The 18288-nt window shown below is 37.4% G+C and overlaps 1 protein-coding gene across 4 annotated transcripts in view; it reads right to left on the bottom strand.

Annotated features, from left to right (window-relative positions):
* Positions 1-18288, bottom strand: part of PATJ (PATJ crumbs cell polarity complex component) — a 157139-nt gene that overhangs the window by 113216 nt on the left and 25635 nt on the right. For all 4 annotated transcript variants that reach the window (XM_055815167.1, XM_055815169.1, XM_055815168.1 and 1 more), the window contains exons 13-17: positions 13531-13607; positions 11010-11066; positions 10266-10400; positions 6832-6996; positions 5015-5143 (exon numbers count right to left, since the gene is read on the bottom strand). In XM_055815167.1, coding sequence (XP_055671142.1) covers positions 5015-5143; positions 6832-6996; positions 10266-10400; positions 11010-11066; positions 13531-13607 — 563 coding nt within the window. The remainder of the gene's footprint in view (positions 1-5014; positions 5144-6831; positions 6997-10265; positions 10401-11009; positions 11067-13530; positions 13608-18288) is intronic.

The following is an 18288-nucleotide window of genomic DNA, read 5'->3' as shown; positions in this document are numbered from 1 at the left end:
GGCAGGCACATTTCATGCCGTTTCTGGTCTGGGTAACATGAAGATCATACAGTGCTGAAATGCCTGTTACTGCTTCGATGGATAGGTAGACATTTACACCCATGTTGGCAAGGACCACTTGGAGCAAGTGAGCCCATGAGCTCCTACTGGCTGACAGGTCTATAGGGCAGCTCGGTACTGTGCAAAAGCAGCCAGGCACTGGGGACTTACCTTTCAAGCACGAGAGAGAAAGAGAGAAACAGCATCTCACAGGCATTCCCAAGAGCTATGTAAAATGTCAAGCTTCTATTCCAACCCTTGCCCTCTCCAGTTTCACGCACCTTAAAACAGCTGCTTTAAAATACTGTGACTTCAAAGCACAGTAAATTAAGCTCCACATAAAGTCCATTCAGCTTTTTGTTTAATTTGATAAAAGCTCATCAGACCATTCAAGTTACCTTCTGGTCAATACTGCCTCAAGAAATCTGCAATTCAGATACCTGCGGTTCTTCCAATATTTCTGTAAAACATTACTGACAGAATCTGTTGGCTTGAGTGTATCAGGTCTTCAGGAAACACTGTTTCAGGGCCATTCAGTACCTTTTATACTACTGTGATCTCTTCTTTTTCTCTAGAAGTCCTCACCTTGTGTGATTTTTCTTTTCCTCTTACTCTAACACCCTGGGATCACCATCATTTTTATACAGCATTTCTCCTCTATTTTAACCTGATGACATACCATGCCCTCTTTCCTTTTAACTTCTTTCTGAGAAAAAGGATTGGTCTCAATAACAATGGTTCAGCTCTTGACTTGCTGGCTAGGAGGTTTAGCTTCAGGCTAGGCAAACTTACTGTTAAAGCTGGACGCTTTCACATCTATTGACAAAGAACAATATATGCATTTACTGTAGTCCCTTGCATCACAGATGATCCCAAAGCACTCTACAAACAGTGTACTGGGTCCCTCATTCACCATCAAAACATACTTGCCGCTAACTGTGCCAGCAACACTACATAAAAGTTAGTCAGGAGGTGAAAAAGAGCGCAACTTCTCCAAGTGAAATTACAAGGAAATTAAGGGAGGCAGAGTATATTACTTTGTGGAGAAGTTGGCCAGAGGACTGAACAGCACACCTATTTAATGGCCAAAAGGGGGGCAGGGTCCCTGTTCAAGATCGAATCACCAGCAATGCAATGCTGCTCCTCAGGTCTCTGCTGAGCACAATGTGTTATCAGCTGAAGAAAGCACACGGCATGCAGAGCCTACTGGCATGGCTGTTACTGCCTCTCCTGCAGGCTTTTCATTCAAGCATTACCAAGAAAAAGCAATGCCTAGCCTAGGAGCTTTGACAAGATCCCAACGTATTAGTGACAATAGAAAAATACACAGATTTAATTTTAAAAGCTCTTCAATATTTCTTATTTAAATAAGCCATCACAGCGGGAGAAAAAAAAATCAGTGAACTGATCATTTCAAGAAAACACAAGATCAGCCTCTCCATCCACCTCCCCTCTCGCCAAGTATTGACCTTGCTAGCAGAGAAGCACTCTCAAAGATTCTAGATTCTCTACCACATAATTACAAATTAGGACATTTAGCAAAGGGGGGAAAAGATTTTTTTTTATACATAGTGATCACGGGAAGCTCAACAGTATCCTATATAAATACAGTCCTGTTATAGCAAAGAGGGTAAGTCTACTCTATTTCTCTAATGGTATCCCACAGTTTTAATAACATGCGTACAGGCCTTTCAAGAGCACCTTATTAAAAAAAGAAGGCGGCTCTGTTTTAAACATTTAAATCCCTAAAGACAGACAAAAGAAAACACAGGACAAAGTATAAATACTATTGATTATGCATAATTGGTATAATTAATTTGTAATTAGTTCATTAAAATATATAGGCATTGGAATTATGCTTGTACATTTCTGGGAATATCCTGCAAGTCACCTGGGATATGCTTATCATTTATTTGATAGATGAAACATTATTAGAAAGACAGCCCATTAAAAATTAATATACCCGAGTAATAATTTCTTGATCTCAGCACTCAAGTTTTCTATGTACTTAGATTCCTGTTCTACCTCATAAAGGATTTTTATTAATACTGGTTTTTTAGAGCGTGACTTGGGAAGCACAGCATTTTAGATAACTGAGGCACAATACCTTTTATGTCAAATACGTAGTCAGTTTTGAGAAAACAAAATGACAAATACTATGTTATACACCATGAGAGTATTCAGCACCACATCTAATTCTATAATCAAAATTAAGATGGAAAGGTAAAAAGCCCCACGCTTCAAAACAAATAACAAACATGAATGGAAAGCAGTAGGAAGAAACTTCCACAGCACCATAAGCAGCCTGGTCTCTAATTGCTTAGCATTCTTCCACTTCTGCAGCACATCTGGCATTGCTCACTGTCATAAATGAACACATCTGTATGAGCAGGATTTCAGGGGTTCTTGAATACTGCAGATAACAGTCACCAGTCTCTCACAAGAAGCAACTGGAATGGACTGGTGTACACTGGTACTGCAGTAGCATTTCAAAGATGTTATACCCCCCTGACGTGGGGGAAAGTAACATGGAATAACAATGCATCACTTTTTTTTTTCCTGTAATGTTGCTTCACTATTCCTACTGATCTTTCCAAAGTCCTATCAATATTTCTCAAGTCTCATTTCAAGCAAAACTTATAAAAGCAATGTGATCTTAAAACCCCAGTTTCCTTAAAACCAAACCTTCCTTAAACTTCTGTAACTGATAGAGACAGTCTTTCTGTGCGCAATTACAAGCACCATGAATAGGCATTCTGCTCAGAATCACCTCTTAAAAAGTATTTTCCTCCCCACCCTACCTCCATCAACACTAATGGGAGCCTAGAAAGGTTGGTCTCTCACCGACACAACTAATCCATGAAGCTAGACCATGTGAATATCCATCTTCATTTAAAAAAAAATCTACAAAAAATTAAAATCATATAATTACTCAAAAAGAGCAAAATCACCAGTGGATACATAGTGCAAGTAGTGTCATTTGCCATTATAAAGCTTGAATCTTCTCTTGCAAAACAAAAAGTATATGCCTGAAAAAACCAACCAACTTTCACTTCCTATAGGAGGTTAAAATTGCAAAAATAAATTTGGAAAACAGAGTTAGGTCTCCAGGTCCTTTAAGCCACAATTAAGCACTTCACTGTAATTTTGTGCTTCTCAGCAAATCTGCTTTAAGAATTCCAAACAGTCTCCCAGGAACCACATCCTTCTTTTCCCCCGCCTCCAATCTAGCATGGACAATTATTTATTTTCTTTGCCCTGCACTCAAGAATGTGATGGATGTATTTACATAAACACACACACAGTCACAGATATCTCTCTATAAAAATTAATCTGCAGATGATGAAAAGTGTAAAAGATCTAAGAGGCAAATCCCAAACAAAAGAGCATACTTTATACATAAATATCTTGAAATTATAAAGATCTGAGATTAAGTGGTTTACCACTCATTTAGAATTGATTAGAATGTATTTAAATTTAGCTGAAAGTACCACAACATTGCTCATGTATTTGCATCTGCGAATAAGTAAATAAAAAGCCTGTTATTAAAGCCTTCATTAATTCTGATTATATGAGAACTTAAAAGCAAATCTGTGTATTACTGCTCTGTAAAGACTCCTAGCAACTCTACAGTAAAGCTGGCACTGCAACACAACATGTGTCAGCGAAAATGACTAACAGGATCTATTTTCAGTAATCTTAAATCACACTGGTAAAATATAGAATTAATGGTTTTGCATAACACTTCAAATATTTTTTATTTTAATTCATTCTCTATTCATGCCTTACTGTATCAAAAAGTGAATTTTATATCACTTGACATTTATGCACAACAGTTAAACACATTTTATTAAACTACAATGTTTAGGCAGTATTCATATGTGATGTGTATATTATTATGAAGAGTGATCCAGCAATTTTATTTCCTTATAAATATGACGGCTAGAGATTTATAAGTATATCATGTTGACTAGAATGAAGAACATTTCATTCTGACTACAGTTTTTGAGAGTTTCTATATATTTAATTGAACACAGTATTTTTGAAAGAAGGATTCATTGATTTTCCCCCATATTAAAGATTTCTCTGTATATTTCTAAGGAGCTTAAAAATTAAGTATATAGTCTACCCTAAAATGGTCATTCTTGGAGAAATCCAAGTTTTTAAGCTATGAATGATTTCTGAAAGTCAACATGCCCCCTGCCCCTCACCCTGAAAACTCTACCTGTATCTCTGGCATACTGGTTTAATAGTTTAAGCAGAGAAGCATAACTGAAAAATTACTAATTAGGTTCTCCAATCTCTATTCTTTTACTAATAAATTAAATACATGTATTAAAGCAAATTTGTGTTTACAGAAACTTGAATTTGCAACATCGATTCACCTGTCAGCCCTGATGTTTCCTTTTGACTGTGAAGGACAGTCCTAATAAAGCTACTTCTGAAAACCACTTTTCATGGCTTGATTCAAAGCCTGGGTGAATGTTTCTATGACCTGAGTGGGACTACAGATCACAGACTAGCACAGGTCTATACCCATTTAGAAATGGAAGGTGATTTGGCACAGCGAGGAGAGAAAAAGCAAAAGACTCATTAAATTTGGTACATAGGAAATGATGTTGCAATACCTAAGGAAGTTTGCTTGCCACTCTTATAGTTGAAAAGTCATTCCAAGTTAAAACAAAACAAAAACCAAACTTTCCCCAACATTTAGCCATTAAACTCAGAGTTATGAAGTGGATTTTGATGAAAGATTTTGCACTTTATCACGTCCGATAATCAGACTGGTTTAGAACAAGCTCTACAATATACTTTATAGAGTTGGCCTCAAAATAAATTACTTTTTCCTTCACAGTTTCTAGGCCCAAGTGCCAAGTCCATTATCCAGTAACCAACATCACAAAACATTTTAAGGCACCATACAAGACAAAGGATCAAAGGGATTTTTTGTATTTGGGTATACAGAAAAATATACCTGATAGTCTAAAATGCTGAATCCTAAACCACATTTGTCTTTCTCCAGTTCAATAATCTTCACATCAGGAGACCACAATGCTAATTCCCCTTCTTCCTCATCAGGATTAACGTCTTCCTCAGGTTTCACCTGAAAAATAAAAGCTTTAGTTCAAATACTATTCTTTCAGTTCTTTATGAACACTATTCATTCAGTACTTTGATAATTAATAACTCATACATGCCCTAAAATATGACCTTTTATGGAATTACAACTTCATTGAACATTATGCATCCAGCTTTCTCCAGCTTGCTGCCTTAGATACTCCCCTGGGACTATGCCTACATGTTCTGAGCATCAGCACTCAACCTGGCATACAAATACCCATGAATACATGTCAAATTAGTTGTTATAATATTACTAACCTGTTACAGGTTGATGAACTTCTGCTGTCCCATTAGACGCACAAAGGAAAAATAAATATCTTAGCATAAAAGATTTAACCACAGACAGCTAATAGAAAGACCAGACGATCAGGCACATAAGATACTTGTGGCATTAAATACACAGACAAAAAATTCTTACATTGTAACTATACAAATAGTATCTAGTTTGAAAAAGCAATTTGAAATTCACAATTTTTGTGCTAAGGTATAGAAGAAAGAGGTATAGTTACCCAATGTTGTTTGGTAGCGACAGCTTCATAGATACATCTTCCAAAAAGGCACCTTTTGTTGTCTAACTTGAAATGTGTGTTTTAACATTACTGCTATTTTATTAATAGAATCTTTAAAAAAAAACAATGTATGATGTCCCAAGAAAAACATTACAATCTTGTACCTTTAACTTCATACTGATTTAGCTTTATTCCTTTGGATGAATATGCCTATTACACAGAGCACTGCCACGAGGCAAATTTTTCTTTCACACATGCTTTCTTCATACTTTCAACAAAAGAAAGCAAAAATATTGTGAGATCGTTCTAAGATGATGACAACTTCTGTTCACTCAATATCACCTTATGACAAAAATGTGCAACTGACAGGATGCACTTGGCAAATGTTCAGTAAAATGCAGTATCAAAACCACAGTGGGACAATTTCTATTGCAACAGAAAGGTCCTTTCACAAAAAAGGTGCAATGCTATACACCTTATTCTTCCATGAAACATCCATATTGCTTGTTTAACTCACCACCTTAGAGGAAAGTATATCAGAAAATACCAGAAGAGTTGAGAAGTCTTTTTACAAATAGGAACAACTATTACAAGTGTCAAGCTTTAGTTTGAGACTTTAAAGCTTCTGCAATGGAAAGAAACATTAAGTTTCTTTTTTACCCCCAGTTCTATAAAATCCTACCCAGAACATGGAAGTAATCAGCTAATGGTGGCAAGGATGTGATTTAGTATAACTCAGAACTCTCACTCACCTATTAAGTGTAAGAATGATGAATGGGATGTACATAGTCAGCATGCTAGCTCAGTGATTTACCTACCTTGTATTTATAATACAATGAAGTTTCTCTTGACCAACCTGTATAAACTGTAGTAAAAGTACCAGTGTTGCAAACACGAACTATCTTTTAGTGAGACACCAGCTGTCCCTTATGAGCCCAAAGTGAATGGCAAAGGCAGCTTTATATGACGATTTAATACAAAACTGCCTCATATAACTACATATTTTAGGAAATGTTATTTAAGACTGAAAAGTGGTCTGGATCAAACAGCAAAACGAGAACAGAAACAGTCTTTAGAAAGCCAAATCACTTTCTCAGAAATAAATGCACTTTTGCAAAAACTTATTGTCCTTTTATGCAACTCAATGACATGAGAAGTCTACCTTTTGTCCTGGAAGGGAAACTCCCACCGTGGGTTCATCCACAAGAGACTCACTGCCATCATCAAAAAGTCGCCGACAGCAAACCAGTGTAAATGGGGGTGGCACTTCTTTTAGAAAAGTGATTGCCTCACGGCGTGATTTTCCATATAGCTGAACTCCATTTACCTACACAGAAGGGGAAACACACATCCACACTAAGATAATTAAAAAGATACTAACCAGATAATTCTATTAATTTTTTTATGTACCTGTCTTTCCTCAGCTGAATGTGAAATTCTAATTTTACCTAGGGATTCTGATAAAGCTTGCATAGTTTCATTAACATATGCTTCTGAAGTATACATGCATTACTATAAGACTTATACTTCATCAACAAGATCTTGTGACTACTGACTGATACACCATGCCTCTGCTCTCTTCAGCTTCCTCTAACTTGTTTCAGCTCACTACTTTTCCTAGCCCTAAATCTTTCCTAGCATTATTTCATTCTCATCTGTTTCTTTGTTGGGGATTCTTTTTTAGCATTAGGCTTATGTGTTTGAATCTATAAAAAAATTAATTTTCCAAAACATTTTAAGAAAATCTCTAATCCAAAACTTGAAGTCAGAACTAGCACAACTTTGTCAGTTGTTTAAAATATACTAAAATAGTTGAAACTAAAACAGAACCTACAGAAAAAATGTAAGAATGTTTACATAGTAAAAACCTAACCAATTACAGTAAGCAATTAATCAGAAAAACCTGTCAAGGATCAAAGCTTACCATCCCACAAGCTTTAGATCCTGAGTGACAACAGAATACCATAAGGCCACTGTTAATGGATGTTTTAAATCACAGACTTAAGAAAAAAAGAGAAGACAGATAGATAGACAGATAATAATGCTGCTTTAAAAATGGGATACTGTATTTGCTTTTCATCAGGAAAATAAAACTACAGGGATTCTTCCTCTTTTACATATTTCATAACCTGTAATATCATGAGGGTATATCTATTTGCACCATAGGGTTATCCTTAAATATGAGGAAAGCAGAACGTCAGTAGGTGTCATAGATGTGAACATCATCTATGTTGATGAGCAGTGCAGCCCCAGAAGAGCAGAGTTTCAATCCAGCTGGTGCTATGGACTCAATCCCAACACCTGTGTTTCAAGGATTTCTTTCAGGCTACCTCAAGTTTGCACTCAAGACCAAATGTCATGTTTTAGGAATCCAGTACACAACATCCAAGTCCACTCCACAACATGAACCAAAGCACAGAAAATGGGGACAGTTGAAGATTCTCTTCAGTACCTCACTCCATACCCAAACTGCAATGCTAACGTAGATGAACTGACATTTGATCCTAGAAAATATAGCATGTAAATACAGAACATACATGTAAACACCTCTGTACATGCATACTTGAGGCAGAGCCTAACCATATACTTCCCAGATTTCCTTGTTCTTTAGAGGGATACAATCTCGTGCAAGACTACGCAGCAGTCTCACTTTAGCCATGATTTTTTTCCTGACCATGTCTATTTTTTTCCACTTCTTCCTTTGTGCTTTTTACAGTGTAAATATAGCTTATATTGCTGGGAAACACAGAGTTCCTCTCACACTATAACCCAGCCAAGGAGGAAAATTTAGAGTGGTGTAACTGGCCTCCAACATGGTAAGATGAACTGCTATGGGTTTTTTTCTGTAAGAATTACAGCAACTGCTGAGCTATCAGGCTAATCCATTAGTTAATTATTTAAGCAGATGTATCTATGCGTAAGGATTTTTTAATGCATTGAGAGTGGCAGTGTGGTGGAAAGTTATCAGCACTTCTCAGCATACTGTGATTGATGGAGAAGAGTTACCATGCACTCCCAAGCAGACTTGGGGACTCCCATTTCTTCCTTTGCAGTTGCCAGGAATCAGCCACTAAACATGCAAGGTGCCCTACACCCCATTCATTCACCACACCACTCTAGTTGTGCCATCATAGGAGCGAGTGAAATCTTATAACAAAACTAGAAGGACAGAAGGAAGCAATTTTCTCCTAAAAAAGAACACAATGAAATTAGCTAAAACAGCGGGTGGGTGGGGGTGTGTGTGTGTAAAAAATACCATACTTTCTATCATAATTCCAACACGTCATTAAAAATAATCAGCATTCAACCTCACTATATATTAAAGTGAATTCCTTGCTGATCACATTTTAATCCCAACTGTATCAGGCCCAGGTAGAGCTGCTTGTTTGGGGAATGGGGCTGTCACTTTTTCCATTGCAAGCCCCTACTTAAGCGGATTTATAACTTGGCTGCAAAAACATACTCTGGGCTAAACCTGGCATATATAGCTTTAGCCCTGGAGCACATTTTTTTTGTTGGGTTTTTTTTCCAGCTACAGAGTAGAAAAAAATTTATGCTCACCAGGTCTGGACATATCTGTGAACTTAATTGTAAGTACACAGTAATAAGTAAGACTGTTAAATATATACAATTAAAGTTTCCTAAGTTACTCTACAGTACTGTATTATTGTTTTTTGCATACTATTTTTTGTCTAGTGGCCAAGGAATTTAAACAACACTTTCAACATTCCATTAATCCTTTCCTTTAGGAATCAAAATTTCCTCCATTAAGTAGTAACTGAAGAAAATGTTTTAGGTCTTAGTGGTATCAGTGTGAATTTTTGATGTTAAAGGGTGAACAACAAGTAAAAAGCAAGAGAGCTGTACACCTAACAAATTAATCTTTCAGAAGGCCTAATTCTGTTCCCATTGATGTAATCTAATTGTTCTTTGCACCCACTAAAACTAAGGTTCAAATTCAAAATATTCCACAAAGCTAGTATTCAATAGGAAATTAATGTCTTTTCACTTGCAGGCTGAGATACTGGTAGATATACATACAATACACATAAAAAATAAAAAAAATATCTTTATACATATTTAAACAAACTGATGTACTAGCTCATACACACAAATGTCTTTCAACACTTAACAACCCAGTTATAATGCGTAACAGGAACCACTATTCCTGAGACTGTTGTAAATTTTTTAGGAGTGACAAATATTAAGAAAGATTATCCACCACAAAAGCCAATGCCAAATTGCTCAAAAGACTGAGCCAAAGGACTACAGCTACAAATGCATTCAACACAAATATTATCGCTGCCCTTAGAACTCTTGATACTCATGTTAAAATATTTCAGAAAAAAAATACCATGATGTCACTATGAGGTCACAAGCATTTGACATTTTCTTCACACAGGAGGAATGAAACTGTGAAGAAAATGAATGTGACTTCCAAAGCACTACGCAAACTGCTTCCACAACCAGCTCTTGAATACTACTATTGCAGACACAGCAGCCAAACTAGAATTTAATACAAGCATTTTTAAGAAGGCTAAGCAAACAGGAAATAATATCACGTCTATTTTGGGGGGAGGTTGTTTTGGCTTTTACCTCCAGAAGTTCATCCTCCAGTTGCAGAATACCAAGTGTTGCAGCCGGACCATCTGAAGCAACTGATGATATATAATGATGTCCATCAAATGTGTCAAGCTCAACTCCTAGTCTCAAAGTGTGGATGGGTAATAGCTGCCAAAAGACAAGTATGGCTGAGAATGTATGTATCTTAATCTCCCACAATATAAACACATTTAGGATTCAGTAGCTCACTGAATTAAACTAAACACACCGTATGTTGATAAAGTCTTCATACTGACATCATCTGCATTACAGCACAAGGGTCCATAACTTCTCTATACAAACAGTTGGCACAAACAACCAATCTGCCCCTTGGGGGAAAAAGCAATTTGAACTGTATTCTTAAATAAGATTACCATATTGGAAAAAAATGCAGAGAAAAGTGCCATGTAAAGTCTGTCCTGCCCAAATGGATCTCCTTGTCCCTGAGCCACGATCACTGTGGCAAACTCCTCTGCAGGATGATGACATTGTTGAGTACTTTCAACCTCTGCCCCATTCTATAGTGGCTTTCAACAACATGGATGTGTGTTTTAAAACATTAATTTGCCCATGCTACCAGAAGATAAGTAGAATATTGGCAGCCTTTTCTTTGAAAAGTGAAATAGAGTCACAAAGACACAAAACTTCTGTAACACATCAATCTGGAATTGTATCATGCCTTCCTAGGATTACTCTGCCAATAATATACCCTGAAGGAAATCATCATGTAAGTCATACCTTTGAGTACTTCTGGAGCTCTGAATCATCTGTAATGGGCATATCCACATTCACAACCTAAAAATTGTACATGATAATATTTTTCAATAGCATGACAATAAAGACTTTACTAGAATGATGAATTCTGACAAAAAACTGATGAGCAAAATAAACTGTACTTAAACAAAGTCACAGTGTTTAAAACAAATCTTAGAAAAGTCTTTCAGACACAGAACATTTACAGCTAGGAGTATGGTGATTATGCACTATTAGCAGGCTCCAATATTATCCTGTTCCTGAAGCCCGAGTGCCAATTTTAGTCGAGTTCAGTAATCCTGTATAAGCACAAAATGCCATTATGTTTGACACAAATATCCAAACTGACTTGCCAATCAGAATCTGAAAAGTACGATAGCTTAAGTTATTACTTCAGGCTATAGTACATCCATCTAACATCTAGACTAAACCACCGTCTTCTGCAGCATGTTTCTAACATTGCTTGAAATACATGAGTTTAATTACCAAATCTGATTGCAAAGTGGATCATATAAAGCAGTGACAAGAAATCCCTTCAGTATATCTTTTTTTATATATATATATATTAATAAAATAACTATGTTCACCACCAGTTTTCTTGTACTGTTCTTCCTTAACATAATATATTTATCTTTAACCTTAGAAGGTTATTTACTCCAATTTTAAATGTAGTAAGATGACATCCGTGGTGTACTATGGCCCAGGGTTGGAGTTTAGGGCACTGAAGTTTAGTATGTTTGGGAAGATTCCTGCACTTGGTAGATTTGGAAAATATACAGCCTTGCAAAAAATCAGGAAACTTCAGGCACCTCTGGAAAATTCTAGTTTAACAAAGTATCCATGAAACAGTTCTAAGCCTCAGCTTTTTCTTTTGGATTAATTTTAAACAGGGCGTTCAGCATCTTGTTTTCCAGTACCAAGGGTATTTTTCTTGACAGACAGAATCCATTTCACGTTCATTCAGTTGTAACTAAATGAATCTATGACTGATAACTAACTCCTCAGCTTGACTGCTCACACCTAGGTACCTGGCAACAAACACCACAGAGTCATACATCCCTGCACCGAATTCCAGAGTCTCTTTCTGTTTCAGCAGGATCTCAGCTCCTTCCATTGGTAGCACAAAGGATCAGCAACACAGAAGCCATGAGTGACACCAAACCCTCTCTTCAAACAGCTATTTCCACTGAAGAGAAATACTTCTGAGAGAATACTCAAACTTGTAGGCACCTTTGCAGGGTGATTTTCTGGGAGCTGAGTGTGGGAGTGAGGTTAGCATCAAACTGGGACTGCACTATCAGGCTGAAATTGAACTAAACGCTGTTATTGAATGCAGCCAAGCAAGACTAGAGATAGGTACAGGCGACAAGAACTGGAAGAACTGAAAAATTACTTTTACAATGGGATGCCACAACAGTTTCCTCTATTATTTAAAAGAACCATTTGTTAACAATTTCACTCCTGACATTTTACTGGCAGCAGCTAAAGAAGAACTGGAAATGGACAGTTTCACGAACTAAGAGGGTTTTCCTCCTCTGTGAGAAGTGTGATAGTGCTAAGGGAAGTAATATTAGACTCTTGAAATGTAAGGATGGGAATACCAAGCAACTGAAGTGGGCAGCCAAACAGATTTATTGCATCATGTACATAATCTTACACGAACTTCAGATCTTAAAGGAGTGCTAATGGAAAGAAGAGAAGCAAGTTTCTCAAGGCAATTCTTAAAGCTACATTAAATCTTCCAGCAAGTGACTGGAACGATGGCTACTCCAAGTGGTAAAAGTAAGTGTCTCTAAATCAACTGGACAAGCATTGCAAAGAAAAACAGGGCATTTTCTTGGTGGTGGTGAGAATTTTTTAAGTCTTCGGAAAGAACACTGGCTGGAGTCTTTTTTATCTGTACTCAATGGCTAACAGCACTGAAAAGCAGTAGTGAATTACAATTTCAGTCAACTCCTTATGACAATTCATCAAAACAATCTTTTGCTTGGCAATTATTTAATATGAAGTGAAGAAATATCTAATAGACACTGGCACCACAAAGTTAGACTACTGTGAACTACTTCCTATTTTCTTAGCATGTTCGAAAATCATTCTTTCATTCTCCTAATAAAATTGTAAAATTCTTCATGAAACACAGGAGCTCTATCCTGAGCCTTTTTTTCCCAGTGCACAATAAAACAAACAGATCATAAATGAAATCATAAAAACACCACATATTTTAAGTGGCTGCTATGATGCAGATTTAAAAGGACAGTTGATTTTCTTAAATCACTGTTCCTGTCTAGTATCTGTGTAACAATAGTATCTATACAAACAATTAAAACAAACCAACAACTCCTCATTGTAACAGTCTTACATTTCAGCCTTGATGTTACAGGAAACAAAACTTGATATTACTGATCTGTTCCAAACACTAAACTGTTCTATAAACAGCCTGTAATGCTAAGCTCACAGATCTGTAATTTAAAGAAATAACATACATGTTTATTGAAATATAACATACCATAACTTCGTATTCGGGTCCCAGCAGGTTTTCCCACTTGGATTTCAGCTCATGTACTGGAGGGACCGGGACTCTTCCTAAATATAAAAGTGAATATTAAATTTACAAGCATATTGTACATTCAGAAGTATGTTTACTTCTAAATACTTCAATAAAAAATCAGTGTAAGTAAAAGATTAGAGGGAATAATCCCAAAAAGGAAAGTGCATTAAGACGAGTCTATCAAACAGTGCAAATCAAGAACATCTTTCTTAGGAAAACAATGCAAAATGTCAGCTACGTCTAACATGATTTATTCAACTGAGAAGCAGAAGAGGTGATGCTTGCATTGATGAGATGTGAGTTCTGTACTGTATAGTACTGTAAATAAATCATTCTTTCAGGCTGCAAAACAAATTTCACATGACTCCATAATTTGTTGCTATAAAAATGCTTGCCACTCCAGGGAAGCATCATCTCCCACCAAAATGAACCCCCTTACGAAGTAAAACACCTGACAAGATATTGCTTTTATCAAGAGGCTGTGTCAGCACAATACAGTCACAAATTTTATTTATATATTTGGCAGGTATAAAGACTTGTCTAGTTTAATTAGGCCAGTAAGTAACATGAGCTTTAATATAAGCTCCAGTTCTAAACCAGTCTTCCGTGGGAACTTGGCTATCTTGACATTTATATCTTTTCAGCTTTCTAACTTATGCAACCAAGGCAGTATTACATTCATGTAAGACAATTTGACAGAGCTAGACAGCATAAAATGACTGGCTGCCCTGCATTTGACCTCATCCAGAAGCTCAGTGCACATATAAAGTTCCAAGCCGAAGCAATGTTTAACTGGTAAGAATCAAGCTCTAAAGCAAATTCCATCTAGCAGCTACAGCAGCAGCAACTAGGGTCTGAATTACCGAAAACTGGGGTTTTTTTTTCCCCTGAATGACTGCAATAGTTTGTCAGATGTCTAGACAAGGCACAGACCACTTAGTATTGCTGATGTGTTGTACTGAAATTTAGAATGTAAATCACAACCTCACTACAAGAAAGACACTGAGGTGCTGGAGCACGTCCAAAGAAGGGCAACGAAGCTGGTGAAGGGTCCTAGAGCAAAAGTGTTATGAGGAGTGGCTGAGGGAACTGGGGGTGTTTAGCCTGGAGAAAAGGAGGCTCAGGGGAGACCTTCTCACTCTCTACAGCTGCCTGAAAAGAGGTTGTAGTGAGGTGGGGTCAGTCTCTTCTCCCAGATAACAAGCAATAGAACAAGAGGCAATGGCCTCAAGTTGTGCCAGGGGAGGTTCAGAATGGATATTAGGAAAAATGTCTTCATCAAAAGGGTGGTCAAGCCCTGGAACAGGCTGCCCAGGGAAGGGGTGGAGTCCCCAACCCTGGAGGTACTTAAAAAACATGCAGATGTGGCACTTAGGGACATAGCTTAGTGGTGGACTTGGCAGTGCTGGGCTAATGGTTGGACCTGATGGTCTTAAAGGTTTTTTCCAACCTAAACGATTCTATTCAATTTTGCACACAAACTGATGAGTAAAATACCTCAAGGGGGGAATTCTGAAGATGCCAAGAGAAGTTCAGAGCCTACCTACTAGCAAAAGCCAACGCGAATGGGATGTCAAGCTGCCTCTGCTTTCAACACCTTTGTAGCATGCAAAGATAAAAGATGAACTTTGCAATACTTCCTCTTTACATCAATTCATAACTTTGAAGTTTTCTGCTCATTAAAAACAAAGATTTAAGTTAATTTACACCACAACATAACCTATCGCTGTACCTCTTCCACTAATGTTCTGTCAAGCCAGATAGGCAAATTCTGTCTGATCTGACACTGAGAAACCACACTCCTGAGAGCCTAACATTTCACTTGGAAATATCCAGAGCATCTTTAATCTATAGGCTCAAGGAGGTACAGATATTCAAGGACTCCAGCAATTCAGCTAAGTATTTCCTGTCCCCAAAAAGAAACCCCACCAAGAATAATAACCTAGGTTTGTAAATACAGTCCACAGTTCTCTCTGAAATACATTATCTACTTAAAATAAAAAGGGGGTGGGTGGGAGGGAAGACAAACTGTCCCAAAATTCTGAGCTGTGAGTTAAGGGTTTTTTCCTCCATTGAAATGTAACAGAAGTTTCCAACGAGAAGTTGTCTTCAGGAGCCTTGTTATCAAGCGCAGATGGATTGCTACATTCACTTCCCAACTATAGCAAAAACAGAACACCAGTGAGTTCTTCTACTCTTTCTACTTGCAGAAATACTTAGGGACAGAAATTCTTTAACCTCTTTTTGTGCTATTACAAAGTTATAGCATGAACACACAAGACCTAAGCACCTGCAATCCCCTGTGCAGCCAAATATAGATTTTAAGGTTCACAAGGAGTAATGAATCTTAGGGCCAAGCTCGAAGTTCAATTCAGTAATGGTAAACTGTGTTCAGCTGGCTGAATACAGATCTTTTTGTCACTTCTAGAACACATTACCAAAATCTATGAGTTGTTCAGAGCAGGTGATGATGCACGTCTCCACTTGAAGTTCCACTCCTTCTTTCTTTCAAACACACTTTGAAGTCTTTGCTTGTAACTTCCTCAGAACTGTGGAAATGTTGGCTGGAGGGATTTGGATTAAATATATCCAATTCCAATGGTATCACCCAATTCACTTAAAAAGCTCCTTTTTCCTCAGAACAGCTTTTTCCACATGGCAGCTAATAGGAAGTTTCTTTCTAGTCTCTCATCCAGCTGGATTTCCCATGACCTGAGATATGTACCATGCCTTCTATAATGTGCAAGGCCTCAGAAATGAAAACACTTCTCAGAGACAGCTTTCACTAGCAACAACTTTTAACATATTTAGCCTGCCCTTCCATACAGTTTTTCATTTCTAATTAGAAAGCATCAAGAATAAATCACAAGTGTATTGTAAAAATCATCCTTCCTAGTCAAAATTGCTGGCTTCTTCAAAATCGGGATCTTTTCTTCTTGCAAATTCCTCCTGGTTTCACAAACTTAACATACAAGGATGTGTACTGTGCTCTAGTGCACTTCATTAATGCACTACCTGTGTTTGCCATACTGTTGGATATTTTTCCCCCGCCGTCTTTAAGCGCCTGACTAGCATCACCACATCTTTAGGTTTTGAGTAGTGCTACAAGGCAAAAGAAAGCAGTTCTGCCCAGACTGCAGTCTTGCAGATGCAGCTGTTAAGTTAATTGCCTCTAGTCTGCTAGCAGAAAGTTTCAGGCCTCGTGCACATTGCATCCTAAACCATGTTGCCTTTGTAACAGAACTGCTTAAGCACGGTTTTGCCTGGCCAGAATTACCATTTAATACCTCTCCAGGAAACACAATTTAATAAGAATTTCACACAACTAAGCTTAAAGGGAAGTAATACGTATTTTACAAAACGTACCTTTTACATTAAACTTCTAAAAGCATTTCCAGAGTTTAGTCAGAACCTTAAATTAGCAGTATTTACTTTAGCACCATTATAATGAAGTGTCCACCACCATGTCCAAAATAAGCACCTATCTTTGGAATTTAAACTTGGCCATTAAATTCTATTCCAAGGTGAAATCCTATATATGTCATATTTCAGTATGAGTAAAATTTGCAACTAAATACTTCAACTTTGTAACAAGAGATACACACACACACACACTTTATAGTTGCATAAAGCTTTTGCAGAACCTTGTAACTTGAAGAGGCTTTTCACCATGAAAACCTGCAGTTTAATCAAGCAATGATACTTGCTTACCATTGCATTAAATGTTTCTGATTCATTACACAGTTTCAAAGCCATGCCCACTGCTTTAGCCTGCTGGCCTAAGGAGGACCAGCACTGCTAGATGGTATCAAGGGCAGTATCCAACTGCAAACGAATAATATCTACAGTGTTTAAATTTTTATATCCTAAGACACACTGCGCATACAAACACATTACTCTGTATTGTCCAGGCTAATGGGAGCTTGAATACACAGGAGAACAGAAAAATCACGTAATAAACTTGTTACATGATGCACTGGGGAATGGAGTGCAGAAATACCACACTGGTCCTGCAAGGAATCAATATGGGTCCAACCGGCAGCTATAGATTCCAGGCAATGAAGTCCTTGCCAGACCCAGGTGCATCTGCACCATACTCTGCAGAACCACAAGGAAGGGGATTATGAGATTTGCACAATGCTAGAATTGAAGGGGAGCCACTCGTATACATACAACTTGATTACAAACTCCTTTTGAAAGTAAGAGCTTTTGAGTATTTATGGAGAGGCAGTGGATCCACATCAAAGCAGTTTGGGTCTGCTATGAAAAGGGCTCAAAAATATCAGCAGAACAGGGATCACTAAGGCATATCTACATAAGACACCTTGAGACTAAGAGTTTGTTAACTTCAAGCCAGGTAAAAGCAATTTTAGTTCCCAGCATAAACTGATCCTGGCATTGATATACCATCTTTGCACAGCTCTAGGTATTAGGTTAACAAATGCCTCAAAGTTCTCTTTGCATCAGGGCAGACATCTGCAGCCTGTGACACAAAATAACCCAATCACAAGTAGTCAGGAACTGACAGTGATATGGTTCACTTCAGTAAAAAAATAAATACTTTATGCACAGAAAGTTCCACAGTAAGAAAAGGCCTGGCTAAGTGACACAGGACAGCATGTGTTGCTCTTTTCTAGTCTCTGTCATTGTGAGTGTAAGTCCTCCTGGCTCTTCTGCCTCTAAATACATTCTGCTGCCAAGTCCTTAAGTTATTTG

Source organism: Falco peregrinus, chromosome 10 (assembly GCF_023634155.1).
Source record: "Falco peregrinus isolate bFalPer1 chromosome 10, bFalPer1.pri, whole genome shotgun sequence".
Lineage (NCBI taxonomy): Eukaryota > Metazoa > Chordata > Aves > Falconiformes > Falconidae > Falco > Falco peregrinus.
The sequence above is the reverse complement of the archived record's forward strand: the minus strand, read 5'-3'. Positions and strand labels throughout refer to the sequence as shown.